Below are 23,113 nucleotides of genomic sequence, written 5' to 3'. Positions count from 1 at the left end.
ACAATTTCAGAAGATATGTACATTTTAAATGGGCAAAACTGATTAAAGGCTGCACGGGGAATGTGAGTGTGAATGGTTGTTTGTCTATATGTGCCCTGTGATTGGCTGGCGACCAGTCCAGGGTGTACCCCGCCTCTCGCCTGAAGACAGCTGGGATAGGCTCCAGCACCCCCGCGACCCTCGTGAGGAAAAAGCGGTAGAAAATGAATGAATGATGATGAGGTAGTAATTCCTGTATGTGGTGATGAGGAATGCAGAATACGGTTTGTTTTGGTTTCCCGGGGCTAGTTTCTCCCTTCTCCTCATGCCAGAGATTGCCAAAGATCAACAGCTTTTGTCTGAGCTGGGCAGCTTGTCAGTGGGAACCTGGACACTCGCCTGAATCTGAAGCACTCGGGCCCAGTCTATACGTTCCTGGGTTTGGCTGGAAGTTTGATGAAAATGTGTTTTGACTTTGGCTAAGTGAGATAGCTATGGGGTGCTTCTTGAAGCTGTGGCTGTTGTCCCTTTTTCACACACAAATGTGCATGCACATGTCAATTTATCAAAGCCAACAAAATGACAGACTTGTAACAGGCGTAGGTGAAAGCTATATAAGGTACACTTAAGTGTGGCGCAGACAGAACCATTCATTCATTCATTTATTTTCTACCACTTATTCTCTCTAGGGTTGCAGGTATGGTCGCCAGCCAATCGCAGGGCTATTTGATTAGATAAATTAGTTACAGCAAGCAGGCGGCACGGTGGTTGTGTGGTTAGCGCGCAGACCTCACAGCTAGGAGACCAGGGTTCAATTCCACCCTCGGCCATCTCTGTGTGGAGTTTGCATGTTCTCCCCGTGCATGTGTGGGTTTTCTCCGGGTACTCCGGTTTCCTCCCACATTCCAAAAACATGCTAGGTTAATTGGTGACCATAGGTATGAATGTGAGTGTGAATGGTTGTTTGTCTATATGTGCCCTGTGATTGGCTGGCAACCAGTCCAGGGTGTACCCCGCCTCTCGCCCAAAGACAGCTGGGATAGGCTCAACGTGAGGAAAAAGCGGTAGAAAATGAATGAATTAATGAATGAGTTACAGCAAGCCACATGAGAAAGTATTATTGATTAATACCAATGTTTAAGAATTTGAAACCAAGTAGGAATTTATTGACATGAGTCATCCAATTTTAGCAAAAGTACAAAACAGGATTTTATTTCTTCACTAATGATTTTTGTGCGTTCTACACATTATAACTACAGGAAGAAAGCACAAGTTCAAGTGTCATTTAGACTATTTTGCATACCTACATTAACGTGTGCAACACATACTGGTAGTTTGCCTGCCCTACCGCATTCTGACATAGAAAGCAAACGCGTCTACAAAAGCTTTCTGGGAATAATAATAGCTGAGTTAAATACTGTGGGGGTCATGTTCATCTCACAAACAATCCTGTAATGGTCTACACCACACAAAGGTGTGTTCACACCTGCCGGAACAAACCAGGGTGAATTAATTTCACAACACACAAGATCTTATTATTTTCTAAGCCAAATAATATCAGGTGATTATGAGTGACAAGCCCTTTTATTCTTGCTTAAAAGGTGCTAACACAATAATAAAGGGGTCTAAATACAGAACTTAAGTACATGAATGAGTAGGCGTGAACAGATGTGTGCATGTAACCATGGACTACACTTCAGACCACTAACCTCCAGGGATCTCAGTCCATTATGCACATAAACACTTTCACTTTCAACCTGTTTCAGCTTCTAAATCCTGGAGTATTTGACTATGTTGGTGCTTGGAGGTGTGACCTCTCGGTAAAACACTATGCAGTACTAAAGGAAAACCTCTTGGAATTTTTCTGATTAGATCGGGGATGTCCAAAGTTTTTCTACTGAAGGCCGTAAATTGGATCTGGGAGGATGTGGGGGTAATATTTAAATGAATTTCATTTTACTTTAAAACCAATGCAATGTAAGTCCAGATATACTTATTACTACAGATATACTATTTCAAAAGTATTCCACAGCCCAGTTTTCCTAATTGACTGACAACGATACACTCTCACAGGTGATTTTGGTGGTGGTTTTACATGCTTTAATTTGTATTATTTATTACAATTCCTATTGAATCCTTTGTACATCATACAAGCTTATTACGCTTCTCAGCAAAAGTCACTGTAATCGCAGGCTTAAGAGAATCCTTGGTATGTAACCTTGGCCAGTACCCCAGGACAGTATTATCAAAAAGCTTGTGCAGGTTGGTGTTCTCTCCTTGTCCATTCATGCCACATATAGGAATTAAACAGCCATCATTTCTTTCAGTGGTACAGGTGATATGATATGCTTTATCCTGTACATGTTGACTCAGCAGCCCATGAAAACCAGCACGTTAAATTAAATACGCTGTAAAGTGGAAAAATATACTTGTATATTTTATGCTTTTTTCAGAGTACAATAAGTGTGATTCGATACATTAAACAAGCGCGCAGGCGCACAGCGAGGAGACCCGGTCGATTCCCCACTCGGGCATCTCTGTGTGGAGTTTGCATGTTCTCCGGGTTTTCTCCGGGTACTCCGGTTTCCTCCCACATTCCAAAAACATGCAATTGTCCAAGAAAAGTACAAACAATAAGAAAACATACATTGAAAACCTTAGGGTGGAAAATTTCAGTTCTATCACATACTGTACGTCTGAAAAAAAATTGAAGCAGTGAAAAAAAAATTAGGACAGCGGTCCACAGATATGAATCTATCCTGACATTCTACTGACTGACATCATGTCACATGCAATCACTTTACTAACGGGGCTTTGTCCGTACGTTCAGCAAGTGTTTGTTACTTTCTTGTTACTTTATGCTTTTTGGTTTTATTTTTCCAGAAATTTTGTTTCTACAATGTTTCTACAAATGATTTTTTTCCTCAGACAAGTAAACCAACAGGAGCTGTAAATACAAAACAAGATGTAAAGGAAAAGAAAAGAAAATAATTGTGCATAGTTATGCAATTATAATCCCGTTTTACTGTCTGGTATGAGGTTATTTCTTGTGTCAGTAACCAAGCGGCACCTCTAATCATCCCCCTCAGGTATGTGTCCGTGTGTGTGCCGTCCTAGTTCTGTCTGCTGCGTGAGTCACAGTTAAATTCACTTGATGTGCCTCCCAAAATTGGGTTTGGCATCGTACTCGCATGACAGGTTTCTTGTCTGCCTTTCTGAAATTCAAACCAACAGCTGTTAATAGTATAGGTTCACCTAAAGACAACAGTGACATCAGAAACTGAGTCAAAGGAACAACATCCATCAGGGGACGGGCTTGATAAGTCTATTTTTGGAATCGTTACAAAAATTTGTTGATCATTGACAATGTATAATTGGCGCGTCTTGAAGCAAGGAGTCATAATAGATTTGACTTGGAAGCCAACCAAACAACGTCTTTACTTCCTACATAGAGGTAGAAACAGAATGTAAACAAAGGTCAAGACATTTGATTTGGATCTTTCTTTGTGAAGAACATATATCTGGGCATCATAATTTCTGTTCTATCCTGTTTCAAATTTTCCCTCATGATTATTTCTCATGCGGATTGAGACAGGATTCAATTAGTCGATAAATGAAGTTTTGTTAATATTGCATTTGTATTAAGAACGCTAAGTTATGTTGTGGATCAACACTAAGAGATCGCTGCAACACGGCAACATAATATCTGAATATTTCCACTTGCACTCATGCATCCCAGTCAACATTCCCTGCTATTTTTTGTTGTGTACTCCAAAATGACTTTACAGAAGGAATTCCATTTTGTTGTCACCCTAGACCAGCACTGGGCAAGTGCTTTCTTCCTCTATAGTGGTATTGCATGGTTCTATCAACTGTGATTGGCTGGCGACCAGTCAAGGGTGTACCCCGTCTCTCGCCCAAAGACAGCTGGGATAGGCTCCAGCATACCCGTGATGCTAGTGAGGATAAGCGGTATAGAAAATTAATGAATGAATGATGGATCAAATAATAGATGGTGGCCAAGACAACCAGGATGGGCATTTATTGGTGCCATATCTAAGGAGGATGCACATATTTGTTGTGTATGTTTTCATTCCACCACTGCCACAAACCATCACAAACCACAAATTCATCCATGTTGGCAAGTCTGCACTAAGATGGAAAGTCCTCCCTGCCACCCCCCGTCCCAAACAGGAAATCCCTTTTATTGGAATGATATTTGTAATCCCGGAGTTTGTTATTTTTTTCTGGCAAAATACCCACAGTCCTAAATCCAACCGTGTACTTTTTTGAGAGTTTGAGAGTTTTGTTTGTTTGTTTGTTCATTATTAGCACTTAGTAATTGGATTTGTTTAGACTTGCACTGCACTTCTGTTGAAGTTTGAGAAGAACGGAAGGCTGCAAACAATACCCTACTTGTGACGGATGACACTGCTCCAGGGAGCAGGTTGTGAAATGTGACGTGACATGTTTCGTCCTGTTGAATTAGCACCCAAGTTTAGTTTCCAACTTAGAATTATTTTACATACTGCCATATTACTGTACTTCTTGTGAGTACATTTGCAACCACTTGCATTGCTTCTTTCTTAGGAATTTTATGTTGATTGAGGAGGTCAAGTTGAGCTAAGGTCCACGCCTAAGGAACATGTATGATATGTTCTTCCTTCCACATGGCATGATGTGGAGTTGTATAAACTTGTTTTGTTTTTATTTTTTTAACTAAACTATGTGTCAACATGGCTATAGGGATGACATGCTTCAGGGCGGCATGCCTCATCATATTGGGAATCATCGAACTGCGTTACTGACAGGCAGTTCCTACTTTGGAAGTTTGCATATTCCATTCTCTTACAGAGCCAAACAGCTCTCACACAAACACACCTCTGTCTGCAAAAGGAGTGTTTTTCTTATTGTTTTTACACGGTTCAAGTGAGATTAAGCCAGAACATAAGGAGTTTTTTGTAGCAGAAGAAAGGTCTTCTTATTCAGGAATACTGTAGATTACCATTGGACAACACAATGAAATGAAAACCCCTCGAAATAGTATGCATTCTCAACACACATTTGTTCCTGATTTGCTTCTTTCACTTTGCATTTCCATTTTTTTTAAATGACAGCCATCAGTACAACAACTGAAGCAGCTTTCACTGCACATTGAACTAAAAATGTTGACCTTTTTTTAAAAAAAAGAAAATATATTTTTGTCTGCTTCTCTGGAGTGTCAAGGGTGTAAGTCCGCCCATGTTGAGTGATAGTGAGCAGAAGAGAATTATAAACTCATAGATCAATTAATCAACTTTCAACCAATGATCTTCTGTTGATATACAGCAACCCCTGGTTTATCACAGTTAATTGGTTCCAGACCCAATTGTGAAAGTGAATTTCCACAAAGTAGGATTTATAAATGGTTGTTTAACAACATTAGAGCCCTCTAACATAAGCCATTTAAGATATAAATAAGTGAATTTTCTGTGAAGTAGAAAGGCATCACAAGAATAAATGAGCAATTTAAGACACATATAAGACCCATGTTTGATTCATTAGTTAATAATGTATGGTATATTTATTAAAAACCGTGCTAGAGTGAAGCCGTTTTCTTTGGGTACTAGTTATTGCAAAAAAATGCATGATTGTCTACTTGGAGACTATAATTTCCATTGTGTGAATGGTTGGTGGTGTATATGTGTCCTACGGTCCAGGGTGTATCCTGTCTCTGACCGTGACTCTAATAAAGAAAAGCTATAGAAAATGGATGGACGTATACAGTAAATTAAATACAATTACTAGTTATCTACAGTCACTGACTGGCAATGATTTGAAGACCACCACAACCATCTAATCTTAAAGTAGCCTGCACCGACAGGGACCCAAATTAACATACCAATTGTGATTGTGGAGTAAAATCTTAATTCACGAAAGTGTATAAAATGCCTTTATACTCAGGGCCTATAGACACAAGAAGGATCTATGAATGATTACAGGGTTTTATTTATGTTTTTGAAAAGTTCTGCATACAGACACCAACATTTAGAAAAATATTCCCAGTGTCAACATTGTCTGAAAACACTTTGCATACATTGCATATTGCACATTGCATTCATTGCATACCATTCTCTTATCATACTTGCTCCTTTAGTCCTGATGCTCCAGTTCTTATCCAGTAGCATATTTTTAATATCAACACCAGTTTGACCCCTGATCACATTGGAGAGACGTTATCCCACCCACCTGGAATAGAAAGAATGAAGAAGACAACATGGAGTGAATTTATACTAACCACAGTAAGTTACCACTGTGTCCAATACTTCTTTGGATAGAGTTACTTGCAAGTGGGATATAGTTTGGGTTTTATCAAAAGTGTGCAATTCTAGAGAAGTTTTTCTTTGCCTTTATAAGCATGTTGGCTCACTTTCCTCTCTCCTGAAGCGTATTAGTTCCAGGGGAGGTGAAGTGGTTGCAGTCGACTGAATGTTTCAGACACACCCAGCATCTGGCAAACTGTCAGTTTCCAAGCACTCCCAAGCACTCAGTTGGCTCTTTGTAAACACACACTCGTGAGGCCTTCTTCTCTTATCAGACGTAATTCAGGAAGTTATAACCATTATTGGGCCTAAGCAGTCAAATTAGATTTCTACCTCATCTTCCAATGTTGTATGAACATGGAAAATGTGTGTGAAACATTTCCAAGCTTTACACTCCTTCGAGTTTGGTTTAATGCTGTCATTACATACGCAGTTCCAAGTTAGTCATTAACCATGGAACAAGCTGTGACATCATAAAGACATACAGTAAATACTGTAAAGTGTCCTATGTCAGGTTTGCCCAACATTGGTCATCGCTGCCAGCATACGTATTGAAATGGTCCGATAGTCAATCAAGCAGAGCGCTTACCGAAGTAGCACAACAACATTTGTACTGATTTTAGAACTCAGTGCACACATAAGGTGCACGAGATTATAAGACGCACCGTTTTTTATTCAATTAAAGGCCTTTTCACAGGAAAAGGTAGCAGTAAAGAACAGTTACAATATAGAAGCCTTTTACAGTTGACTGTATAATGTTTGTGGCATGACGTCATGCATACGTTACTGGGAGTCTAGAAGGATTGCATTGCAACGTTTCATCACTGACTTGGCCTTTAACCTGTATTCTTCATTCCTTTTGTCTGTTGTTCAGTTTCTCCCTTCATCCTATGAAGGGAAATAATTTGACAAGCGTTTCCCTCTGAACATTTTCTGTATCGATATGGTGCCTTCGTATGTCAGTACCGTAGCAGTGACCATTATACTGTATATGAAGTTTATGTATCATGTGCTAACAGAACATTTGTTGGCTGTGCAGTAGCAACAAGGTTCAGACAAGTCGGGGCTGGTTTGTGCTGGCTTGTTGACAAAAAGCTACAGTTCACCTAAGCTGTGCATGAATAATGTCGACTTTAGTTTTACTTTTAGAATGATCTGATTTCTTTGAAAATAGAAGGGAACAGGTTATTTGAACTTAAAATTCAAACGCTGTCTTCATCTCTACCCTGCCTCGTCTTCTCATTTTCTAAATGACTACAAAATATAATTCAGATCAGACTACTTCATGGTTTGCTGACCAATGAAACCATCAACTCGGTTATACAGCACCTGTGCTAAATAAATGCATGAGTCAGAGTGACACCAAAGCGTGCATCCATACGTTGCTGCAGTGACGCCACGACATGTGAAATCCCACGCCAAGCTATAAATCAATTCACATGTTGGAGGTATCTAAAGGGACACTTTAACACTGTAGTACTAGCTACTGAGGCATTAATCAACAGTTAGTCCACATTGTGGAAGACCTACTGTATAATAGTAATTGTAATGGACTTTGTATCAACCAAAATATATGTGATATTATAGGTAAAATGTACAGCAAAACACATTTTTTACATACTTTATGTCCTTTGGCGTCTCTGGAAATATTTTGCTGAGATGCGTTAAGATTTCGCACTTTGTTTAGTGGCGCTTGAAAGCACCATAGTTTCTGTGAAATGCATGAAAAGTGAAACTTATTACAGTCATTCCTTGCAACATTGCGGTTTGAACATTGCTCCCTCAAAAATAAATTAACAAATGATAGCTGTTTCTTGGTTGACTATGGCCTGTTATTAGTCAAAAAATATTGAAAAGCAAGTTATACGTATGTAAGGCTGCACGGTGGCCGAGTTGTCAGCATGGAGGCCACACAGGAGATCTCCGCTAGGGCATCTTTGCAGGAAGCTGGCGTGTTCTCCCCATGCATGCGTGGATTCTCCCCGAGTACTCTGGTTTCCTCCTGCATTCCAAACACATGCTAGGTTAATTGGCTCCAAATTGTAAGTAGGTATGAATGTGAGTGTGAATGGTTGTTTGTCTATATGTGCCCTGTGATTGGCTGGTGACCAGTCCAGAGTGTACCCCAACTCTTGCCCTATGGCAGCTGGGATAGGCTCCAGCATACATACCCTTGTCATCCTAGTGAGGATAAGCGACATAGAAAACAGATGGATGGAAGTTATATGTAGTATTCTGGTCAGTAGGTGTCAGTATTGCTACATTGATGAGTCAAGTGGTTACATTACATTACCTTCACATTGTATAGAGTCAGCAATGATAGCATGAGTGTTTGGAGGGAATTTTGGGGCTCGACAATCACTTGCAGATTTTCACCAATTGCTTGTTTTCAATCCCCTTTGCACAAAGTGGGGATCTACTGTATGTAGAGCTTGTGTGTTTTGTTTTTTTTAAAGCCATGTAGGCTCCTATCAGGTGAGGTGTGGTCAGGTCAGTCTGCAGCTCAGCCCCAGCAAAGAATGTAAATATGATAGAATATCTGCGCTCAAGTAAGATTCCAGTTTTGGACATTTTGTTTTATATGACTGATCAAATTAATTACCTTTTTATTTATTTACATAATAACTGCCAGTTGTTAGTCAGCTCACCTAAAGGCCAGCTATCCATGTTATGACACATCATTTGTTGAAGATCATAATAAAATATCCAACGTCAGTTACTATGTCAGTGTAAAACAATCTGCTTCTGTCCCCTTGTGGAGAAAACTGAGTATTGCACTGACTCCCGTTCTAGTCCTGAATAATGTTTTGCACTGATAACAAAACAAAACCTTTTTGTATATAGCTTGCCATGAAATAGCATATTTTAATCATCAAAATAAATCTCTAACCCAATGCAAAAATATATGCTAGTACTCGTGAGTATGGCTTATGTAGTAGGACTACAAAATCATATTTCTTAAACACTGTATACATTTAGTTTCAATATTGGGGTTTATTGATGTTATCTTGTTTAAGTGATTCTAGGTGTAGTTTGTGCATCGGTGCTTTGTGGCAGCAAATTAGGATCCGTTTAAAAAAAAAACACTCCTCATACTTCACACACAGGTCAGAATCCACATAGGTTCTCTAATTGCTCTGTAAGCGTGGCGTGCTACTTGGCGCTGAACATTGTCCATCAAGTGTCTTGCATCAAGTGTTTTTACATTTGTAGGAGAACAATGAAATGGGTCAGTGCACTATACAGAACTTTCATCATTACTTAACGCCATGTACTGTACAGTTGGAGAAATGCCCGTGTGGGATCATTGTAAAGATCCTCTGAACATTGAAACGAAGAAAAGCGAATGACCTCATATCCTTTGCCCCCCTCCACCTCCCTTTCTGTTTCCTGCCGCCTTTTACCAGGAGCTACGACCAGATGAGTGTTTCCACGGCATGCTCTCTCCAGACCGAGTCAGACTGGGACCCTTATTCTGACTCCAACTCCATGAGCTACTTCAACATGACTCAACCGGGAAGCCCTACCTCACCATCTATATACTTTAAGGTCAGTAATTATAGCAGAACATCTGCATGATCTCTTCACGCTTCACCCTGGAGGCTGAAAGTGTGGTGTAACTTGTGGATGCTTGCAGATAAGGTTACTGAATTATGATAGGAAGGATTTGTGATAACACGTCGAATCTGCTGCATGGAAATATTAGTGAAAATGTATGATTGTGAGCTACTTGATTAAGTGAACTCATTTTGATGAATAAATTAAAATGCAAATTTAGTATGACCAACAAATTAAACATTTTCAAATGCTTCAATGCTTCAAAACAATGCTTTACAGTGTGTACTTTGTGACTAACTGTGATGTATTGACATGTCTAATAGTTTCAGCAAACTCCAACCCAGTCCAATTCAACCCACCACCCAAATTTGAGTACTGATGCTGTTCTTCTATAATACAGCGCTGGTTCCTCAGAATTTGTGTTGTTGTGACATTTAGACAGCTTTTGCTGAGTTCTACATGCAGGGGTCAGTGGCTAACATGCATGACTTGATTGATGCCATGTAAACAGGCTATCATAGTTCAGTGTAAGTCAAGATGAGCATTATCCTGTGGGATGTCATTGTCCCCGGGCTATTTTACAACAGGATCCTGTCTAACCTGCTCACTGACCTGATCCCACCTTTTCCATGCTACTGTATGTTGTTTATAAGGAATAATCTGGTAACTTTGCCTTTGGATGACTTTTTTACAAGTCTTTACTCTTGTTGACATTTGTTGCTGTAGAGATTTAGTTTACTCCATGTATTGTGTGTAACTTCAGGCCAGTTTATACTGAGTGTGGGTGTGTGTGGGTGTGTGTGGGTGCAGTCTTGTCGTTGTGTTTGTGGAGTAAAACCCTCAACATCCCACCTGTTGTTGTGTGGACGATTTGGCTGGTGTGCACAAGATAAATGTTAATATGAGCTCCTTGCGGCCCGTGTGCGTGCCTTATCAACTACTTAGATGCAGGGCTTTTGCTGACAGATAAGGAAGGAGTGCATAAAGCAGTCTGTAATGATTTTGTACTTCCTCCTAAATGATGTTGACTTGTGTTTATAAGTCCGGGTGTTAGTGCTGACTCAAACACCAAAAACAATACAAATAAAAATAGCATTTTTATCCATGAACATGCAGGATTGAATGGGATCAATTTGGTTCTAGACCCGACTGGGAAAAAGTGGTTACTTCATTATAAAGTAAATGGAATTACCACAGACATGAAATAACACCCATATAGTTACCTTTACATTCATATTACCAATAAGGTGCATATAATCAGAGAAAATAAGCCATTTAAGACAGTTTACCTTGTAGGGAAGTAGAATCGATGGTCGACAGGAAGTGGCGTTGGGGGTTCAGAGTTGAGTTTTAGCTTGTTGTAGGCTATGGCTACAACGGTGACCTGTGTTATTATTGTGATTATTATGATTGTACATATTTTCTCACTAATACTAGACTCTAGTCAACGATGAAACGTAGCGTAGCGAGAGACACAAAGAAGCTCCAGTGGAGGCCACACAGGTTTTATCTGTTTTATTCTATTTAAACATGAACTGGAAACCCGAGGTGCTGTTTGTTTAGTCAACTGGTGTTAAAGTCAGACATCAGGCGTTGAAGCTTTATCTTTTTAACCTTTAGATATATTGAAATTGTTCCATTTATTGTTATTAGTTATTAATAGTTATTAGTAGCTTCTTTGCTTTACATTTGGATTCTTACTTCATTTTTTCTCATTTTTGTTTAAATTGTATTTCTACGACAATAGAAAAACAAACAAACAGGGGTCTGAAATCTCCCTTGAGACACCCCCGGTGTATAAAAATAGGTTTGTTCAGTGTTTGACTTACCTGTTCAGAGATCAACACAAATGTGTTAGCTTTGTGGGCCACATGATAGTGTCACAAGCCTCTTGATAAACAGTCTAGTTCATTATTCTGTATTGATTTTTCTCTTCAGAATTGTGGCATTTCCTTCATGTCCACACCCTTTTCATATGACTGCCTTGTGAATTACTTGTGAACCGCTCCAACCGTCTCTCTTCATAACACTGTCAGTGCTTCTGCATATGCAAATGACCATTCCCACAAGTCAGACACTCCGCTCACGGAGCCACAAACCTGTTGTCACTTGGACCGGACACAATTGGCTACATACACTGTACAGATAGTTCCACTTAGAAGTATGATAACTTGGGCAAACTGATATTTGCCAAAAATGTGAAGGATTATTCTGAAGGAATAACAATCAGTAGAGGACCATTCTACCCTTGGTGGCAGGAAGTGAAATGGTATGTAACTTCATGTTTTCTCACTGGGTTGTGACTATGGATCACAGTCAGAAATGGGACTATAATGGTTGCATTGAATGGGGATAATCTGACAAATGTTGTGAGATCGCTAACTCATTGACTGTCTCGTTTGAAGTCACAGCTGTTGTCGCTGACAGTACACTGCTACAATACACTGCTACACTACACTGCTTTGATATGAAAAGATTATGTCACCTTTTCACTTGCACAATGACAGTTGATATACATTGTCATTGTCACACATATTTATATTTGTTACTGGAGTACCTTTATGTAAATTAAGACCGTATTTTATATGCTTATCAAAAACTGAGCTTTGAATCATTTGAAAGTCAGTGCTGGTGTTAAAGTGTTGACCATTGACGGTGGAATGTAAACCTTGAGCCTTGTTTCAAGTTTTATATTATGTTTTATGTCCACTGAGTTACTTATTATTCATCCCACTTGGGTTACTATCTTTAGATGTTGAATTGTATTTTGTATATTTTGGAGAAAATGCATAGTAATGGAATTGTAGTAATGATTGTAGGGCTGGGCCATATGGACCAAAAGTCATATCCCCATATATGTAGTTAGGTTGAATAAGGATATACAAAATATATACTGATATTTTTTTCCACAAAGGAAGTTTAGACCAATGAAAGACAAATTTGTGTGTCAAGTTGTTTTATTACAGTAAAAACTTAACATGAGGATGTTTTAAATCCTCATGTAAGATGCACATACACAAAAAATTACTTAAAAATAGTAAAGTAGACCATTCTCTTTTAGAAATATATACAGTTTGCTATATGCTAAGATCCTCCGCTCATGACAAAAAATAAAATATGAAGAAGTACCTGGTTTAAGAGGACATTTTGAAATGTCAGCAACCCCAAAACACATTGAACAGTGTTATTTTTTAGGTAAACATTTTACTCCTTATTGGAAAAATATGTTTTGTGCTCTGAATTTGAAGCATCTTAAAGCCAACAGCTACTGCTTATTCCTTGCTGACTTAATTGTTTCACCGCATGCAGAGATGAGGGACGTACAGCGCAAATACAGTGTATATTTATATCAACGATGATTTTGCTTAAAGTAAATATCAATATGCCGCCTAGCCGCACGGTGGCGCAGGGGTGAGCAAGTTGGCCACACAATCACCGCTTGGGCATCTCTGAGTTTACATGCATGCTAGGTTAATTAGCAACTCCAAATTGTCCATAGGTATGAATGTGAGTGTGAATGGTTGTTTGTCTGTATGTGCCCTGTGATTGGCTGGCAACCAGTCCTCTTGCCCAAAGACAGCTGGCATAGGTTATCCAAATAAAAACACAAATCGTAAAGGTCCAAATATACTGCTCTGTTTATTATCGTAGGTCAAGCCACAAGCATTAATGCGTTAAACTAAATATCCTTTTCAATCAATCAATATAAATACTCAAAACAAAACCTCTGCATAGTTGAATGGTGCTGAACTGTACCTTGACTGTTGGACTGTTTTAATTTGATTGCACATGTATCAACAATAAAAGGAAGGAGCCAAAAATATTTCTGTTCTAAGGTGAGTCGAGGATCTCATCATCATGCAAAAAACATTTCCTGTTTATTGTTACCTGAAACAGGACAAAACATAGGATAAAAATTTGTTATAAGATTGATGTTGACCTAATGTTGAATGATCTGTTCTAAGACACTGACTTTTATCTTGTGCGTTCGTCTTGTGTGTATTTTTCCAGAATTCCGAGGAGAAAAAGGGGATGTTGGATCGTCTCAGTCACTTTTTCAACCCCAAGAAACGGAGGAGCAAAAGCAGCCAGATTTCAGACACCTCAGTCAGTGCAAGTTGTCCTGGTTCTCCAGCGTCGCCCTTGTCTCCACAGTCACCCTCACTTCAACAGCAAGATGGCTTGAAGACTCCTACGCCTTCCCGAAAGGATGGTAAGCCAGCAGAGACAGAACTCCAAGCGGGAATGGAGACGCTCAGCCAAAGTTCTAGTCCCAGCGTGAGTTCTCTGTCGACGGGTGAAGGAGATTTTCCATTTGCGGATTCTATCAGTAGTAGCCGAAGCAGTGTAAGGGAGGTTCCTGAGTCCAGGGTGAACAGCGGCGGGAGTCAAAGGAATTCAGGGAATGTGACCCCCACTGTCCTGGACTTTGCAACCACCACTTTGCCATGTGCTGATTCAAGCTCAGAGGTCGGCTTTACAGAGTCAGTGGTGGAGGAAGTAAGCAAGAGGCTCCAGATGAATTTGGAGGAAATCACTGTGAAAAATGCAGAACGTTTAAGTGATACCCCAATGCTAAAAATCAAGGATTCGACTCCTAAATCACAGAATCTAACATCCATAACCTTAGGGACAAATAAAACAAAAGTGACATTTGGAGAAAAGAGCCACAGCATGACCCTCCAAGGCATAACTTTGGGCTCTCAGTCATCAACGCCTCAACTCATCTCTGGTTCTCAAGATGCTGGGAGTGAGAATTCAGTACAGAGTCCTTCACTGGAGAAAGACCAGGTACCCCCTGGTGATTCTCCTGTTAAACTCTACAAGGCCATGTTAGTGGAAGTTTACCTGGAAGAGGTGGAGAAAAAAGAGAGGGAGGAGATGAGCAAAGAGGATAGGACGAAAAAAGGGGAGGAGGAGGGCTCCATACCACTTTCACCTCCTGTCCTGGCCATACCTGTCACAGTATTTCCTGAGGATGAGTCAGTTACTCAGGAGGACACAAACAGCCCGTCCACCCCTTCACAGACTTCACTTCCCGCCAGAACTTTGCCAGAATTGTCCATCTCCTTGACATCCACCCCCAGGGATTTGCAAACCACTTTAAGCCAGTCAGATGAGCCTGACACTGGCACAGACTCAAAGAAACACCCCTTTAAGGACAAACAAAAGTCGAAAGGAGCTTGCGTTACACGTAAGACTGTGAATCTGCCTTCGAAGTCCAAGGATGTGGCCCGTGTAGCATCCGTCAGTCCTGAGCTAAGTTTGCACCCCGACAAGCAGGCGGGGGAGGATAACAGCACGCATTCAGCTTCAAAGACATCCGAGCCGACAAAGACACAACGGTGAGTGTCTTTACAATTTTTGGTGGTTTCGCTTTGAAAATCCCTTTTGAATAGAGAAATAGAATGCAGGGGAGCTACCGAGAGAAAAGGTTGCGTGCAACCTGATCTTAGGATTCCCATGTGCTAGAGAACAGTGAGATGCTAAAATATTGATATAGTGACTGTCTAACTGTGTTGTGTCGACATTTTGTAAAACAGTCATTGCTTAAAATGCCTCAAAACAATAATTACCAGACCAGAACTTTCCTGCTCTGCAACTTGAGTGGAAACAAAGGTCACCAATTCCTGTGTCTACAATGTACAGTATTTTCATATTATATACTACTCAATACTGTCTGCACACTTTTTGCATTGCTATTGAGAGGAATTATTTAATATTGATCTACAACACTTAAAAAATAATGTCTTTGAGACTACACCCTCATCTTTTTAAGCGACTGAGCACCTTCGGTTATACAGTAAATGGTCTTGCCTGAAAAAATAATTTTTTTTTTGCTGAAGCCACTTCAGGGGTATTCATCTGCAAAGGTCAAGACCTCTCAGCACCAAATATAATGAATGTAAAAATGATTTACTGTGTAATGTCCAATACTCATTTTTTTAGACAAGCATGCTATAGGCCGATTCCAAATATGCTGTATATATTTGGTATACTATTAACAAATTGTCTCTCTGATTAATAAGTATTGTTTGCAAAAAAAATCTTCATATCTTCATGATTTTAGCATGTCTCATACAGGCACTAGTGCAAAAGAGCGCGCAATGGCTCAAACATGTCTTTTGCACAGCACAAATCCCTTTTAGTATAATATACTAACATCAGTTATGTATCTTCACATTTCTATTCATTTACTCCATTGTATTTCCTTACAGATTACAACACCTTCAAAATAATAATGAGGAAAGCAAGCATGCAGATGTTCCATCATTTGCACCAAGAGATGAGTCTGCAGACTCAAATACTCCTGGACATTTAGTGAAAGAAAAAACGGACTCTGAGACATCTGATTTTGAGGATACATCTGCAACTCCAGATATGCATAGAGCAAAATCACAACATGTAGCATCAAGGATAAGAGGTCATGCAGCAAACCAAGCAACAACCTCTAAACCAGGAGATAAAGTAACAGTGGTGAGCCAGCGTGCTACTGGAAGTGTAGCAAGGCCCTTAGCAACAGCAGCAGGAGGCAAGGCCAAAAATGTGACAACAAAAGCCAAGGGCTCCACAGAGGACATTAAAGTTGCTGCATCCAGTGATATACCACCGCTGAAGCAACAAAGCAATGGGAAAACTGTTTCGGTGATAACACCACTAAAAGACAAATGTACCACTGGTCTCACAAAGTCTAAAATCCCCCAAAGGCAAATATCAGACAGTGACATAAAAGCAGTATCAGCAGAAAAAACACTAGTTGCTCCTGACTCCACAGCCACTTCCAAATTACAAAAAATCGCTAGAACAGCCAGTGAATCATTGAAATCTCTGGTTTCTACAACAAAAGGTGTCCAGAAGCCAAGTTCTGATGAGGCAAATCGGGTTAAAGCTCAGTCGAGTGACAGAGAACATTTAATGAAAGAAAAGACAAAGGATGACGTCATTATTGAACACCCAGAGTGTGTGAACTTAGTAAACGGCTTGGAGGAACACCAAGAAGAGAACATTAAAATGGGACAGCCACTGGATGGACAAAATCTAGATTCCAAAAAAAATGACAAACATACTTCCTTGATATCAAAAAGCCGTCTGCCCGTTTCATATCCGACTAGAAAATTGAACAATGACGTTCCTAAAACGAGTGAAGCCAACCATAGAAAAGTCACATGTCCTCAGGCGGACTCGGACAGGAACAAACAAGCCCAGAAGTGCCCAGAACAGCAAGAACCAGCACGTGTGGAAAGACCTACCAGTGAGACGCCTTCTCCTTCTGGAAGTCCAAAGAAAGGTATGAGAGTTGCCACCATGGTAAACTATATTCAATATAGTTTTAACATTGCTTCTGTATTTCCAGAGCTTCTTACTCATGCTCAGGTTAGGTAATAGTAGTTAATTAGACATCAGTAAAACATTTAGATATACTTAGATGTATTTTCTATAGGTTATGGAAAGACTAGCGTCTTAACTTATATATCATAAGGGATGTCTTGTTGATGTGTTTGTTTTGAAAGTTCTGTGTCAGAAATAAAGTTGATGATACTGTACCGAATAAGAAGGAAAAAAGCTCTTGTGCAAAAATATATACAAACTGGATATCATCTTGTCTTTTCTCTGAATTTCAGTCAGAACACAGCGTAAATTTTGCAAACTGAGGAGGCTTTGGATCAATATTGTTGCTTTAAGAAAGATTAAGAAAGATTACACAAAAACTGTATGGTAGATTGTCATTTTGTGAAGGTGATTTTTGTGTTTGTGTGTGCGCCCAACAGGCATCCCATCACTTAAACCTTTGAGAAACATCTCAAAGACAAGCCTCAGCATTGACAATAATGACACACCGATTGTCACAAATCAAGATAAAGAAGACTCTAACCACAAAACAAAACACCTAAAGATTCCATCGAACACTTCTGTTCCTTCATCTCCAAGCAAGCTCCCTACAAGGAGCCAAAGGGGCTCCAACAATGTTAGATCCAAACAACTTCAAAATACCCCAACTGACAATTTGCCAAACACAGAGACTGTTGTCAAACCAACAGATAGTATTGTTACAAGCTGTTTTGAAGGCAGTGCCACTGATGGTACATGTGACGTTAAGTCTGTCTCTCAAAACGAAAAACCCAGTGAGACAATGGCATGTAAATCAGATACCAATGAAACCAAAGAGAAAGGGACCGAGGTGCAGGAGGCCGAAGAGGCCCCAAGTAGTCCTAAAGAAAACATTTCAAAACAAGTAATCCTTGATAAAAAGAAAACAATTGTTGAAGTAAAACTTGAAAACAAAGGTAAAGCACTAAGAGCAGTGACAGCTAATGTATCGCTGGCCAAAGAGGCACGCGGTGCGAAGACAAACGGGCAGATAGAGGCACATGATGTCCCGCAACAGCTGATATTGGAAACATCGTCTGAAAATGTACAATGTCATCTACAAGGTGACAGTTCTACCCTGGAACTGCAAACACCAGAGATGTCCAAAAATGTAAAGGACAAAGGACTCATTTCAGTGACAGCCCAGCTTCCAACTAACGCAGAAGTGGAGTTTAATCAGGAAAAAGGGGCTTCAGAACCACAGTCGGTGAAACCTGTCTTGGGTGACACAATTCAGTGTGACAGCATTACGACGTCTCACCAAGAAGGTGGTTCCGTCCAACCATCAGTTACAGTCACATCTAAAGAAAATGCAAATGTCTGTCTCATGGAATCTGCATCAAAGGGCCATCAATCAGTTTTAACCACACCATCCATTTCTTTAAATACTCCCAATAAAATGCAGAATTGTGAATTATTTGAAAAGCAAGTTCCAGAAAATAACATGTTCCTCTCAGCACTTGCCATATGTTCAATAAAAAGTACTGCAAGAGAAGAGAAAAGTAAAGAAGAGGTTCACCAGAAATCAGCAGCGACAACAGACACAGACACTAAAGCTGTTAGTGAGGCCCCCAAGAATGTTGAATGTCATCTGGACAAAGAGACTATTTTACAAGCAGAAGAATCTGAAAGAGAGGAGAAAGAATCCAAGTCAAGTGAAAAGCTGAATGATGCTTCATTGATGCCCGATGACTCCAGCGGTGAGCTCAAGACCCTAAGCACTGACGATGCAAAGAAACCAAAGGAATCAAGTAATGTAACATCAGATCAGGAAAATGTACTGCCAGCTTCAGAAGAGAAAACACAAACAGTAAACACCCCGAAAGAGAAGAAGAGTGAATCTCAGAAACAAAATAAAATAAGTGCAGTAGTCTGTGATCGTACAATCAAGATGGTGAATTCTAAAGAACATACTGAGGATTCTGTGAAGGATGAGGCCCCAAGCGAGATTACAGAACCTCTGCAGCAGATGAAAGCAACAGATAAAGAACAACTGGAACCTTTACCCAATGCTGAGGGAGCCAGGAGTAACAATGACCATCGGGAGAAACCCAGTCATGTTGAAATGAAGACACCTGATTTGACTAAAGATAGTGAAACAAAGGCTACATTGTTGAAAAGTTCCAATGGGACAACCATCACTCAGGTTTGCAACAAAGAAGACACAAAGTCTGTGAGTAAAGTAGCAAAACAAGATCAAATTGATGATCAAGCAAAGGGATCGGCTGCTGAATCAGAGCCATCAAATAACAGTATGGAAGAAGTAACTCAAGCTAAATCAGACGTCATGGCACAAGATGGTTTGTCCACCAGTAAAATAGAACATACTGTGTCTGATATCAAAGTGGAAATATTGAGCCAAGAGGGTGAGAAGATGATGGCTGCCCAGCAGAACCTCAAACAGGAGGATGGAGATCAAAAAACAAAATCCACTAAAATATTGGATTCCTTGCCTGATCAAAATGATGAAAAGAAAACAAAGAAGGAGACGCCATCCAGCTGGTTAGACGTGGAACATCATCTCAAACACAAAAAGGGCAACAGAAAGCGCCCTGATGCCTCGCCTAGTGAGCATGATGAATTGGATGATTTCATCAGGAGCACTAAAGCAGGAGGCATTCCTTTCTCGGTGCCTCTTAAAAAGCACCCCCGTATGAAGTCCCCATCTCCCCCTTTCGCTATGCCACCCATTATGGAGGATCATTTTGAGACAACATTTGACCCTGAACAATTCCAGTTTGGCTTGAAAAAGAAAGGAAAAGGTTTAAAGGACCCTTCTCCTGCAATGGTGCTAAAACAAAAAGCAGCTCAGCGGGAAGGGCGGACCCTGGAAAGCCCCCACGGAGCAAACAATTCCACATCCTCATGTAATGAGGAAAATGAGACAAAAGGAAAAGATGAAGTCCAACAGGGGGCAAAGATGGAGCAGAACAATGGCGAGCAGCCTGGGAAGACAACATCCCGACTACAAAGGATATCAATCCTCTCTAGCTTACTGAGTTCCCCTCGCTCCAGTAAGACGAGAAAGGAAAAAGTAGCCTCTGACCCAAATGACACTTTTTCATCCAAACAACAGCACAATTTGCCTTCGCTTGGAAAACAGGAAACAACCTTTCCTGAACTTGAATCAGATAGGAAGGGTGCGACGGGGAGAGGCGCAGGCGCAGGCGCTGCTGCGGGTAGTGGTAATGGTACAGCCAGTGAGTCAACACTTTGTCCCGCCGCGCCTCCTCTGCCTTCATTCCCACAAATGAAACTGACTGATCATCAGGAGAAAAACCTCCGAGACGAGGGACAGAGTGAGGTTGCCCAGGACCTGTCGGAGGCACCCAAAACAACACAGAATTCTGACGGACGTGGTGCTATGGATCAGACTTTGATGCCTAAAGTCAGTAATGCTGTGCTACCTCCACCCAGCAAATACATCCCAAAGACTCCTCCTCGAAAGAAAAAGTCCAAGGTGAGCATTTGAATGGGTGCTTCAATCTCATTGCTTCAGGATTGTATTGTGTTATTTATACATAACAGTTGAACACAACCTCAAAACTTTGGCTCTGCTGTGTGTTCATATTATGACATTTTCTTCCAGACACGTGTGGAGAGAGGGTTTCACAAAAGACCCGGAAAGGTAAGATGTTGCTATAGATTTTTATCACATTTATCTCCACACATAATCAAACCAGTGCTGTCATTTCAAGTTGTAATGTGTTGTGATCCAGATGTTCATACACGAGCATGAGGAGTTTGGAGACAACGTGTATGAACTCTGCTGTGATGTCGAGGATGCCACAGCGATGAAACTGTCACCTGTCATCTTCGTGCAAGTCATCAGAGGATGGTAAGCAGTGTAATGGCTAAATAGCTAAATTCTTGGTCATAAGTTGATTCATCTATTATGTACTCATATTAAATACATTTTTTTGCAATTCTCTGTTTAGTTGGCTCCTGTATGAAAACAAGAGCTTCCAGGGTCGTGTCATTGCCCTTGAGGAAGGTCAAACAGATCATATAGTAAACATGTGGGCAGACGATGGAGCCCCCATGACCATGGATGAGAAGGGTCAGCCTGTGTCAACGACACCCATGATCATTGGTTCTATTCGATTGGCAGTAAAGGTAAGTTGCTATATAAACATGCAAATCAGCCTCACTGCATTCGTATTGTACATACGGTTCACCACTTTAAATTTCACAAAGAAATTATAATTAATAATTGTTTTAGCAGTGCATTCCTTGAAATATCTTTCATATGGTGTTTTCTGGTTTTTATTTCAGTTTTTTTTACAGTATGATAAATGTGCCACGATAACAAAACAATATTATTTTGTGCATGCTCATTGACCAAACAATGCTTCTCACTTGACATTTTCTGAAATAGATAATTTGTACATGTCTAACTATGAACACAATTAGTAAACTCAAGTTTTAAAGCATTCAACCCTCAAAAATGTCCAAACAGTTGTCAATATGGATGAAGGAGATAACATTTTGTTTTGGTATTCATGTGTTATGCACAGACATATTTCTTTCAGACATGGTTAATAAGTCAATTCAAGGAACATCACAACATGTCTGAAAAGCAGTAAGAAGAAGCAGAGCTTATTTAATTCTAAACCTTCTCCATATGTATTACTGATAATTCATTCCTCAACATCTTTTACATGTTGACAATTACAACATTTGTTTGCTTGAATTTTGCTATTTAAGGTTTAGTTAGCTTCCTGTGTGAAAATTCAATGTATTATCCTATGTGCTGCAGGACTACAGCAAACCAAGAATCGACCTGTTCACAGAAGTTAATGGCTTGGGAAGGATGTCATCTTACTGTGACGACACAGTGGAAATTGGCTCCTATAGGATCCCACAGGCCACTGGTTCCATCAAGGTCCATTCTGGAGTGTAAGTTGATGTCGCTTGCGTAACAGAAACTGTCTCACTGGGGGGTGTAATTCTCACTAATGCATTATTTACTTACATTTACCCACACATGCCAATTTGGAAAAATACAGACAGAACCGCTTTGTAAAAAGACTCTTTCTTTCAGTTAGTTTTTTGCTTTGTATTTGTTTGCCACTGGTCTAGAGACAGTGTCACTGAGGGAAAGACAGGAAGCAGAACTGGAGGGAGCAGAGATGAGGATGCTAATGTTCTCATTGAGAGTGACCAGGATGGATAGGATCAGGAACGAGTACATCCGAGGGACATTACATGTTAGAGGCCTTGGAGATAAAGTCAGAGAGGCCAGCCTGAGATGGTTCAGACATGGCCAGAAGAGAGATAGTGAATATATTAAATATAAAATATACATTTAGAGGTAGGAGGTAGGATGTATAGAGGAAGACCAAAGAGGAGGTTTATGGATGTAGTGAAGGAGGACTTGAGGGTAGTTGGTATGAGAGAGACAGCTGCAGAAGACAGTGTTTGATGGAGGAGATCGATTTGCTGTGGCGACCCCTGAAGGGAAAAGCCCAAAGAGAAAGAAGACGGTTGAATGCAAGAAAATCATTCTGTTTATGGTCTACCAGGTTGAGCATAGCATTGTTACTACTTCGAGTACGACTGGAGTAAAGAGTCATGATCAACACTGCCATAGTCTTAGAAAACATTATTAGGCCACCCTTGTTTCTTCACTTCTAATGCCTGCTACACTAATGGTACATTTGTTTGGACAGATTTAATGATGATACCAAAAGTTACTGCCGTATATTGACCTTGGTAATTTTATACTTTCTCTTGTGTCTGTGTATGTTTAGCTGGCTTGTGTACAGTGACCCTGGCTTTGGAGGGTTTTTAGGAGTGCTGGAGGTGGGCGAGTTTCCCTGCCCTCAATCCTGGGGTTTCCCTCAGCCGTTTGTTGGCTCACTCAGGCCCCTCCGGATAGTAAGTCAATTAAATATGTGATATAT

General features: G+C 40.3%; 1 protein-coding gene across 1 annotated transcript in view; it reads left to right on the top strand.

Moving 5' to 3' along the window:
• crybg1a (crystallin beta-gamma domain containing 1a) overlaps positions 1-23,113 on the top strand; it is a 31,406-nt gene that overhangs the window by 1,637 nt on the left and 6,656 nt on the right. Inside the window, exons 2-10 of the mRNA XM_078796342.1 lie at positions 9,689-9,830; positions 13,851-15,184; positions 16,058-17,127; positions 17,609-20,667; positions 20,797-20,842; positions 20,916-21,045; positions 21,146-21,323; positions 21,967-22,106; positions 22,961-23,087. Coding sequence (XP_078652468.1) covers positions 9,689-9,830; positions 13,851-15,184; positions 16,058-17,127; positions 17,609-20,667; positions 20,797-20,842; positions 20,916-21,045; positions 21,146-21,323; positions 21,967-22,106; positions 22,961-23,087 — 6,226 coding nt within the window. The remainder of the gene's footprint in view (positions 1-9,688; positions 9,831-13,850; positions 15,185-16,057; positions 17,128-17,608; positions 20,668-20,796; positions 20,843-20,915; positions 21,046-21,145; positions 21,324-21,966; positions 22,107-22,960; positions 23,088-23,113) is intronic.

Source organism: Doryrhamphus excisus, linkage group LG14, assembly GCF_037039965.1.
Source record: "Doryrhamphus excisus strain RoL-2023G ecotype Guam linkage group LG14, RoL_Dexc_Guam_v1.1, whole genome shotgun sequence".
NCBI lineage: Eukaryota > Metazoa > Chordata > Actinopteri > Syngnathiformes > Syngnathidae > Doryrhamphus > Doryrhamphus excisus.
Note: the sequence above shows the minus strand (reverse complement) of the source record. Positions and strands in the feature narration are given on the sequence as shown.